The following is an 11,190-nucleotide window of genomic DNA, read 5'->3' as shown; positions in this document are numbered from 1 at the left end:
TGTCTGTTTGTTGAATTGTGCAGAAGTTCTCAAGCTTTTTGAGTTGCAACCCCCAATTTAACATGCAAATCATACAAACTCAGTTGATATTTGGACAAATAATGAAGCAGACAACAACTAAAACATCTCTCTCGCCAGAGACTCCTTCGAAAGTAACAACTTGATACTTTGGGATTTGTCAGAAAAGACACAAAGTTACCCAAAAAATAATCAAATTGACCAAAAAATTACATAAAATTAAGCCATAAAGACACAAAATGACTAAAATAAACACAAAATTAGAAAAAAAAAAAAAAAAAAAAGACTAAACACTCCCTAAGTGCTCCCTAAGTCAAGATTTCTGGCTAGTAGTAAAAGACTATTTTTTAGAGGTGTTGTCAAACCAACTGGGCTGCAAAACTTTTTTTTTTTAAAATCATACATTCATGAGAGTATTTTGAAGTTGTTTGTTTTAAAATGCAAATGAGTGGTTGTGCAATCCTAACTTTTTAGGAGAAATCTGACAAAGTGTCTCACCTAAATGTGTTTTTTTCTTTCCACTTGTCTGGAAAAACAACATGTTTTGAAAGCAAACTAGCCCATAACCTCAAAATGTCCCAATGCATAAATAAATGATGTTTTCACCATGTCTGGTCTCGCCTTCAACACAACAATCAGACATTATTTTCTCAGTGGGGGACGAGTTCCCAGACTTGTTGACTTGTTGCTCTGGACGAGTCTGTCTTAGAGAGAGATGACTCATCTGACCATGTGACGCTTCTCCTTTCACCAGACCAGCTTCATGTCTTTGGTGAATTAGTGTCTTTTTTATTATTTTGTGTCTTTTTTGGTCATTTTGTGTCTTTTTTTTAGTTATTTTGTGTCTTTTTTTGGTCATTTTGTGTCTTTTTAAGTTATTTTGTGTCTTTTTTTGGTCATTTTGTGTCTTTTTAAGTTATTTTGTGTCTTTTTTTTGTCATTTTGTGTCTTTTTTTAGTTATTTTGTGTCTCTTTGTGTCTTTTTTGGTAATTCTGTGTCTTTTGTGTCTTTTTTAGGTTTTTTTGTGTCTCTTTTTGGACATTTTGTCTTTTTTTGGTCATTTTGTGTCTTTTTTAGTTATTTTGTGTCTTCTTTGGTCATTTTGTCTTTTGTTGTGTCTTTTTTTGTTGTGTCTTTTTTTGGTCATTTTGTGTATCTTTTGGTCATTTTGTGTCTTTTTTTGGTCATTTTGTGTCTTTTTGGGTTATTTTGTGTCTTTTTTTGGTCATTTTGTGTCTTTTTGGGTTATTTTGTGTCTTTTTAAGTTTTTTGTGTCTTTTTTGGTCATTTTGTGTGTTTTGTTGTGTCTCTTTTAGTTTATTGTCTTTTTTTAGTCATTTTGTGTCCTTTTTAGTTAATTGTGTGTCTTTTTCTGTGTTTTTTTTGGTCATTTTGTGTCTTCTCGTCTTCACACCACTTCACCTGCAGACGTGTATTTTTCAGGTGTAATGAAGGGTTTTGTGCACTGTACCCTGCTCCGTCAGCTGTGTGAAGGTGAGACTCTGAAAGTGTCTGCTCACACCTCACTTTGACATTTCCAGCTGAGTGACTCAGAGTTTTTGTTGTGTTGGTCCTAGCGTCCTAGCCTCGGGGGTTAAAGGCTGAGGATGACATCTTTCTCTGAAACTACCAGACGAACTTCTGTCTCTGATCTGCTGGAGGAGCCTTTATAGCTGCTCTCAGCTACTATATGACGCTTTGATCTCTTCTTGAAGCAGAAATAATGAAGACAAGACACACATACAGAAGTACTACTTCTTTGAAATATATATAACTTTGTGTCCCCCTCTTCAAATGAAAAATTCTTCATTCAGTCATTAGGGCCACTACTGTTATACTGTGGATTTCTTCTTCTTCCTCTTCCGGACGCAATTTCGTCCCGCTACTCGTCCTACAACTTGAAGAGTTGCAGGACAAATTATATATCAAAACGTGCGGTTTGATCGGGATCGGTGTGCTATTACTTTTCTCTACAGAATATGAAAAACTGCCCAAAATGTTGCATTGAAGTGAATGGGACGGCTGAAAAAAAATAAGCGAAAAAGAATAATAATTGGAGATTTTTAAACGTCTACTTCTCCGGCATAATTTCACCTAGAGACTCCATTTAAACTTTAAACAGTAGACACAAGTCTTGTGTATTGGTGTATTAATCCAGGTTTCGATAGGTCATATAGTTTTTTATCAATCCCTGTTCAATGACCATGATCATTTTTGGAGAAATTCTGAGATTATAATGGGTGTGTATTGCACGGAATGTTCGTGTCACAGTGTGTGACATCATCGCCAGAGAGTAGAGGGAGAGAAAAAACTGTCAAAAAATACATTTGAAAACTGCGCTCCAGGCCGCAAATTCCACTCTACAGAAATAATTTATACATAGAAACGTAGGAAAATTAGTCTTCTCCCTCACAATCCTCTGGTAAAGCTGTCAGAGTTATAGTTTGGGCGTAGGACGCACAGATGTGTCTTTTTTTTAGTCATTTTGTGTCTTTTTGTGTCTTTTTTTGGTAATTTTGTGTCTTTTTTAGTTATTTTGTGTCTTTTTTGGTCCTTTTGTGTCTTTTGTTGTCTTTTTTTAGTTTATTGTGTCTTTTTTTGGCTATTTTGTATCTTTTTTTTGTCATTTTGTGTCTTTTTGGTCATTTTGTGTCTTTTTTTTGTCATTTTGTGTCTTTTTTTTGTCATTTTGTGTCTTTTTTTTGGTCATTTTCTGTCTTTTTTTAGTCATTTTGTGTCTTTGTGTTCCCCTCTTCAAATGAAAAATTGAATTGCATGCGTTCGTTTTTCCAAAATGAAAAATCCCTCCTAAATGAAACCCGTCTTATAATAATGTTCCATTGATCTTTTATGAAAGTGGATGATTCAGTGTGTGAGTCCTTGAACTAACCACTAAGAGAAAGATTACACGCTGGAACCACACGCCACACAAACAGTAACGGTAGGTCGGTCGGCCACCCACCGGCAAAAAATGTCCCAGTTATCCCGCAGCAGACACTCCCAGGACTCGTGGTGGTTTAGGACTCTTCAGGGAGCTTAAAACATTGTCAGAAAGAAACAAGATACTGTTAAAAACATTAAATTATCTGCTGCTCAGCACAACTGGGAAGCCGTGATTCATTCTGCTGAGATGAAACGCCACAAGACAAATATTCACTGAACATCTGTTTACACAGAGCTGAGGGGAGAGGACAGGAGAGGTTGGAAGGATGTAAATAGTTCAATATGTATATCAAGCAAACAACATTCTCATTCATTTTCAGTTTTCCAAAAATAGATGCATGCATCACTACTTGCCACGTCTATTGATTTTCCCCCTCCACTCCAAACAAAAATATGTTTTTTTATATTGTTCCTACACTTGAATGTTTGAGTTTCAAACTTTTGCGATGCCATATATTTTCATATTTCGTGATCCGCTGTGTGTTAGTGGAGAGCCAGCAGCTGTATTTTGCCCCCACGGTCAGTATTAGTAATGTGTGTATAGGCAAACAAACAAACAACAACAACCATTGTTTATTGCGTTATCACATTTGTAGGAAATTGCGTTAGTTACGTTTGTGGATTATTGCATTTAACTCCATGGAGTCTTATATGGCTATTTTGTCCATTTTTGAATCCGTTTCATGTCTTTTTGTGTCTTTGTAAGTCATTTTGTGTCTTTTTTTTGGTCATTTGTGTCTTTTTTTTGGTATTTTGTGTTTTGTTGTGTCTTTTTTGGTCATTTTGTTTCCTTTTTTTGGCATTTTGTCTTTTTTTTTTAGTCATAATGTGTCTTTTTTTGGTCATTTTGTGTCCTTTTTTTGTCATTTTGTGTCTTTTTTAGTCCTTTAGTCCAACATAAAATGTGATTTTGAATCTTTTTTTTTTTACTTTCAAAACACTATCATACTCGAGAAAGAACTTCAAATGTTGCAAAATTGTAAATTTACAGTAGGGCTCCACGCTGCTTTGTTTTCTAGTCTGGATGTGAGGAAGAAATCTGGATTATTTGGAGCTTTTGGAGACTCCAGAGGGTTAAAGCTGCAGATTTTTATTACGTTTGTGGGCATTAATACATTTGCGAGTGTTACAGACGTGTATGAATAATGCAGTCAGTGTGCCAGAAGTGAAGACATTTGATCTGAATGTCTTGAACATGTGTGATAGATTAATTAAAACTCCTGTTAAACATGAAGTATCATTTCAGGAAACATTTGACTTCCACAGCAGGTGTAAACTTTATCATATTTAATTCCATTGTAGCATATTGATGATGACACGCAGTACAAAAGCAATTACCAGACATCCCATTACAACTTGGACCCAGTAAACCCACCACAAGGATCAACAACAAACAGCAGAACAACAAATGTCTCAACGAGACAAACATGCTCTTAGTTTGGGGAGACGGACGAAGCTAGGACCGTTAGGATCATTCCCTCTTCTTTTTATCTTTATTTTTTCATTTTTTTATCCTTGAATAAAAATTGTTATATTGTATTTTTTATATTACAACACTCAACAGAAAACGAATACAAAAAAATTCACAAAATATGAACCTTGGAGAAACAACTTTTAAGAGCAAGACCTATGGCACGTTTATTTCCTTACACGGATTTACATTTTCACAAAAAGGTGCTTACAATCACTAAAGTTTGCACGGATGGATGGATGCTAATACAGTCTGACACTAGATGGCGCCATAATCCTGCAGGAGGCACAGACACACAAATCAGAGACAAAGGAGATTTAATGCTGACTTCATAGGAGCAAATATGACACCGTAACTTGAGAAAATGTGAAATATTTGCCAGCAAATACCCACTTTACTGACGTTTGAGAGGATTTGGACAGATTGTTTGTGGGTTTATTCCAAAATTAACATTATTAACAATACTGCAACTGAAATGAGAACATTTGAGCATTCCTTTTCTTTATTTTAGCACCTCATTTGGACTCATTAAGTCTTCAAATCTCTTTAGACAGGCAACGACTCTAATATTCAGTCTAGCAAGAAAGGTTTAATAGCACGGATCAGTCAAAGTCATTCAAGTGGTAAAAAAACAAAAAAAAGCATGCTTTAAATGTAAATTCACACCAGTAATCTCTTATAAAGGGTCAAATTATTCAAATTACTTTCAATCGAAGAATACACAGAATTTACCCTGTGGAATATTTGCAGAGTGAGAAAACTATTTATTTAAAGAATTGTACTATACTTGGATGCCATTTTTATCAGATTTTCCAATTTTTTTCACATCTGGCCTTCCTCATATGATTTCACAAGCCCAATAATTAATATTTTAGACGATGTATTTACTTTTATTTGACATATAGCTGATTTTTTTTTGCATTTGTATGCACTGACCTTTTAAAAATATGTTTTTATATTTATTATTTGCTATATGGAATAGTTGCAAAGTGAAAAAAATATTTCTTTTAAAAAATTGCACTATACTTAGTTTACTTTGATTGTAGAATTTGTATGCACTGACCTTTTAAAAATATGTTTTTATATTATTTGGCTGCTAGAGAAACATATTTCTGTATCTTATTTTTTGTTTGAGCATCGTGATTCAGTCATTTAATGACTAATCTGCGTCATGATCCTATAATAATCCTGTTTACTCTCCTGGTGTGTTCACACCAAACACAAAGTGATTTTCCTCTGCGTCACTCTCACAAGCTTGACTGTGGGACTCTTTGTGTTTGTTGTGTCTGTATAAATACATATAGCAACAATTATTTCCACCATTTCTGGTCAAAATAACCACTATTGCAGCTTTGCACCTGTTGTCGAAGTCACAGAAACATCTGAAAAATACCCACCAAAAACCAAATCCTAATATTGTATATTAAGGTGCATGCAGGAACTGCAACTGCTGCTAAAACCCAAAATAAACAGATTTTGCTGTGATTTTATTGCAATAGAGCAGGGGTTGGCAACCTTTTCCATGGAAAGAGACATTTTTTGGCCAAAAAACAAAGAAAAATCCCTCTGGAGCTCATCTTTGAGCCTTATAATGAAAGTAATTTGCTAATTTCTTGCTGCAAATCAAGCAAATCACTCATCGTGAAGCACAAAACAAATCTGTTCTTTCTGTTGTAGCTATTTTGTGCAAAAATTTAGAGGATAGAGCAAAGAGCCTGATGGTTATATAGGCTATGATGCACATTTAAGTCGACTAAAATATATATTTTTTTCCTGTCTGTAGGGTACATATTTTTGCAGTTGGAGAATGTAAGAATCACTACAACAATGTGGATTAAATTGTAGATAAATTCCATATAATCTTTTTTGTCAAAGGGACAGGGAGCCTCTGCAGATGCTGCAATAGACGGATCAAAAGGAATGCCGAAATAACTAAATCTAGATGCTGATTAGTAAAAAGTCAGAATGCATTGTTTACCAGGCCTGTTTGTTTGCAAGACAATGAGCAAACAACCCTTAAAATGTTCGTTTTCTGAATAGTTTGGTTTGAAAAAAGGCAACTCTGATGCAAATTGACACAACTTCATGCAAATTTCTCAACTTAAGTTTAAAAAAATGTACTCATGCTTGCATCTTGCACAAACTTGTATCTTTTCATGTCTTTGCATTGACTTTGTACATAATTGTGCTGCAGGAAAATTCACTTCACATCTGACGTGAACACACCATTATAGTTTTATGCTAAAATTCCCGACACCTGCAATTATCACAAGCTCTTGAGTCTTTTTCCCACAATGAACAAATGGATGCAATGCCGAAATAACTAAATCTTGATGCTGATTTGTCAGAAAAAGAAGAGAAAAAAGAATTCATTGTTTTTCCGGACCTGTTTGCAAGCAAACAACCCTTAAAATGTTTGTTTTCTGAATAGAGTTTGGTTTGAAAAAAGGCAACACTGATGCAAATGACCACAACTTCATGCGCAAATATCATGCTTGCATCATCTTGCACGAATTTGTATCTTTTCACATCTTTGCATTGACTTTGTATATAATTGCGCTGCAGGAAAATTCACTTCACATCTGATGAGAACACACCATTATAGTTGTATGTAGAGCTGCAACAATTATTCAATTAATCGATTATTCAGTTAATCGTCAACTACTTTGATAATCTAATAATTGGTTTGAGACGTTTTTTAAAGACGGTAAAGTCCAAATTTTCTGATATTTAGCTTCTTCAATGTGAATATTTCTGGTTTATTTGTTGCTTTATGACAATAATCTGAATATCTCTTTGGTTTGTGGACAAAACAAGAGCTTTGAGGACGTCATCTTGTGGTTTGGGAAACACTGGTTGATATTTTTATAAATTTTATTAATCGATAATGAAAATAATCGCTAGCTGCAGCCCTAGTTGTATGCTGAAATTCTTTTTCCCACAATGAACGAATGGATGCAATGAACCCAACTGGACAAACATAGTGAGCAGTAAAAAAGAGACTTTGGCACATTGTTCCTGCTGCAGCAGGAGAAGATCACATAAAGCAAACTTACAGCCGAGTGCTTTTATAATTAGCTCCAAGCATTTTTGCCTTAAGTGAAGTTTTCTACATTCAATATTAAAGAGAAGAACAGCAGTCGGACAAACACCAACATTTAGACTGCCAGTTAAAGGGCTGACTCACTCTTAGTAGATTGGCAAATTATATACTTTACATGTCAATTTACATATATATTGTTTATGTATGTTTATTTATGTACATCGAACATAATCTGTAGCTCAACTTTTGATCTTTTTAAACAGGTTTTTGCTGAACTACACAAACAAAATCTATATTTAGCAGCAATGAATAATGGGAACATCTTAGTGTCTGTACTGTACGGTGAAAAAGTTATTTAAAAAATGATGAAATGCAAACATAAACTAAAGGACGAATGTTTTCCTATTGTTCTCCATTAAGATATGAAGACTGGACTCACTCTGCTCGTTTTTTGAGGTATTTCTGGCGGGCATTTTTATATTAATGCTCCCGACCCAGCGCGTCATTATGGATAAAAACATATTGGCGAGCAACTTTTCAACATCCGTTTTAAACAAGAAATATTAGTGGCTCTTGGATGTAAAAGTCTGTACAAGGCAGCAGCTGCACACGTAAACAACAACAACAACGCCAACGTGGCGCCAACAGAAGCACAGAGGACGAGTTCATGGATCCATGATGATGAAAGGCAGGATGAGAGGAAATAATAGAGGATTGTCATTGGAGGGTTTGAATGGGCTCAAATATGAGCCACCAGGAACTGGATTTGGATTATTTATATTTCAATTGCCTAACTTGAATAATTGCATTGAAAAAAACTAAAAAATTCTAAGAGGTGTTGTTATATTTCATAGGATATCAAACAAATTGGGCTGCAAAACTCATGAGTACTCCAAGTTATTACTAAAATTAAGACAATTATATTTTTGTTCTGTTGACTTATTACAAGCCTTTTGAAATTGTTTGTTTAAAAATGCAAATGAGTCCTAACTTTTTAGGAGAAATCAGACACAAACAAAGTGTCTCACATAAATGTGTTTGTTTTTTTTCTTTCCACACACCAAAAAAATCAGAATTGTAATTTTAAACTGAATTTGAATCATTGCATTGGAAAACTGGATCTGAATTGTAATTTGAAATTTAATTTATTAGTTTGGAACTGAACATTCAGTTCTCACAATTCAAATTCAGTTTGCAAAATTTAATTTCAATTTTCTGCAACAACTATCCTGGTAGTTGAGGCAGAGCAATCTAGCACAGATACACAGAGCGCCTCTTCAGCCAATCAGCACATCCGTTTTTTTTGTAACATTTGTTGCTACTCTGTTGCCATGGCGCCTCTTCGGCCAATCAGCACATCCGTTTTCTGTGCTCGATTGCTCTGCCTCAACTACCCGGATGTTTGTTGCAGAAAATTGAAACTGAATTTTGCAAACTGAATTTGAATTGTGAGAACTGAATGTTCAGTTCCAAACTAATAAATTCAATCTCAAATTGAACAATACAAATTCAAATTCTGTTTTTTTAATGCAATTATTCAAGTTAAGCAATGCAAATTCAAATATAAATAATTAAAACTCAGTTTCTGGTGTCTCATATTTCATCCCGTAGGTTTGATCGAGGCTGGCGAGCGGAGCAGAACGTCTCGCTGTGATGTCACACCAGCGTCTCTGGCAGAGCGTCGGCGTTGTCCGAGGAGAGCAGCTGCCAGATCTGCCAGCGCTCCCTCTGCCAGTCCTGCCACTCGGGGCTGTGCGGCGCCATGTGGCTCTCCGTGGTCGAGTTACTGGGCGCCGCGCTGAGCCTCCCGTGCTGCAGGGGGGGCCGCTGAGCCGGCGCCAGCTGAGGGGAGCTCTGCGACCCGGCCAGGCGGTGGTGGGCGTCGTACGGCGGGGGGAAGCGCCCGTCGTCTCCGGTCTGAGGTTTGAGTCCGTGGCGGAGGCCGAGCGTGTGGTTGAGGTTCGCCGTCACGGACGAGTTGGCGTTGAGCTGCAGGCGAGCGTGTCCCGCCTCCACGTGAGGACTCGTACACACTCTGGTGACGGGGGGGTGGGGTCTGCACTCGGCGATGCCCGGCGACGTGTGCGTCCGCTGCAGCATCGCCTGCGGCCGGTTGTCGCCATGGAGACCGTCGAGACCTTCCTGCGAGCTGCGGGAGCTTCCCTCCGACATGTTGCCATGGGAACCTAGAAACAGAGCAGCAGCTACGTCAGGGGATTCATTAGAGTTTAATGAACAGTGCTTATGAGATGCTTTAAAAAACAACAGTTACAGTCAATTCATCGTAGATTGCATAACCTGAACGTGTGAAATTAGAGGAGTTTGGTCTTTGTTGTGGTTTTAATGTCTTGTCAATCATCTGTGCAGCACTTTGCATTGACCTGTATGAAATTTGCTAAACAGAAGCAGAAAACCACTATTTGCTTTGCACAGATTGTGCAAGATATAGAGATATAGATACACACCACCAGTTGGTGCTCGACATAAAAATATACAAAGAAGTGATTTAACTGACAAACCTTTAGACAAGACTTAATGCATCTTTAATAGAAAGATGTAGAAATACATAAAAATGTGATTCCTGATTGTTTTTTTGTTTTGTTTTGTTTCCTTTCTGCAAAGTCAGGTTTTTTATGGCATTGTTGCCTTGTTCAGACCAAGACCAAAGTGAAACCAAGGTAGAATTTCCTTAAAGCTGCATTCTATTAAACAGCCAGTAGGGGGCGACTCCACTGGCTGCAAAAAGAAGTCCAGGTGTATAGATATCTATGTGGAAATTACTCTGCTTCTTACTTAATTTATTACTTCAGTAAACAATATACTAATAAGTAATTTCTGATTGTTCCCTTTTTGCAAGGTGTTTTTTTCTCCTCAAAATTATAGCATTATTTCAAATAATTTTAATAACCTTAGTACCTTATTCAGACCAAGGGGAATCCTCTGTGGAATCACCAATGTAGAATTTCCTAAAGTCCAATTGTATAGATGTCTATGAGGAAATGGCTCTGCTTCTTACTTGATTTATTACTTCAGTAAGCAATTAACTAATGAGTTTATGGTCCCATCACTAGTTTCAAGTCTTATTCAATGCAGCATGATTTTTAATTTTATTGTCCATTGAGAGTTGAACAGCAGTGTATATTTACAGCTTGGCTACCTTGTGATTGAGTGTGTTTTTAGTTCATAAATCTTATGTAATGACCATTTGCCCTTTGTTAATTAGTTAAATGCATTGACCTGGAATCATGACTGTATATTGTTTCTATATTTGTCTACAATTCACAGAAACTGCAGCGATGTTTGAGCTTTGGAGGCTGGATCTTAAAAGCCTTGCAGGCTTTTTTTCTTCCCTGAGAGTTCTTAAGTTCTTACAAAGGACCTGGTTGGTTTACCTGTGTACGTTTGGTCCTTGAGGGCCGGTTTCAGAGTCGCGTGCCACGTCCCCCAAATGTTAGCGTGCTCCTCTGATATCGGGTCTGAAATAAGGAAGAGTGGGTGTCGTTACCACAATATTTCCATAAAAAATACAGTACATATGTCAACATCTTTACAGAACTTGTAAATTTTACGTCCTAAAACTGAAGTACCGTAATGAAAAAAACAAAAACATTTTAAAGTTGTAGATTATACCGTCCTTTACTGCGAATAAATTATCATGTTAAAACAGGATGCTGCTGCTGCTTTTATACTAATTACTTATGCAAAATTTACATG

At 36.4% G+C, this 11,190-nt stretch overlaps 1 protein-coding gene across 1 annotated transcript in view; it reads right to left on the bottom strand.

Moving 5' to 3' along the window:
- Nucleotides 1-9,002: 9,002 nt before the first annotated feature.
- Nucleotides 9,003-11,190, bottom strand: part of LOC131962865 (rho GTPase-activating protein 6-like) — an 83,029-nt gene continuing 80,841 nt past the window's right edge. The window contains exons 13-14 of the mRNA XM_059327957.1: nt 10,869-10,952; nt 9,003-9,662 (exon numbers count right to left, since the gene is read on the bottom strand). Of these exons, the coding sequence (XP_059183940.1) occupies nt 9,133-9,662; nt 10,869-10,952 (614 nt within the window). The 3' untranslated portion in view covers nt 9,003-9,132. The remainder of the gene's footprint in view (nt 9,663-10,868; nt 10,953-11,190) is intronic.

The sequence above is a fragment of the Centropristis striata genome, chromosome 24 (genome assembly GCF_030273125.1).
Source record: "Centropristis striata isolate RG_2023a ecotype Rhode Island chromosome 24, C.striata_1.0, whole genome shotgun sequence".
Taxonomy (NCBI): Eukaryota; Metazoa; Chordata; class Actinopteri; order Perciformes; family Serranidae; genus Centropristis; species Centropristis striata.
Note: the sequence above shows the minus strand (reverse complement) of the source record. Positions and strands in the feature narration are given on the sequence as shown.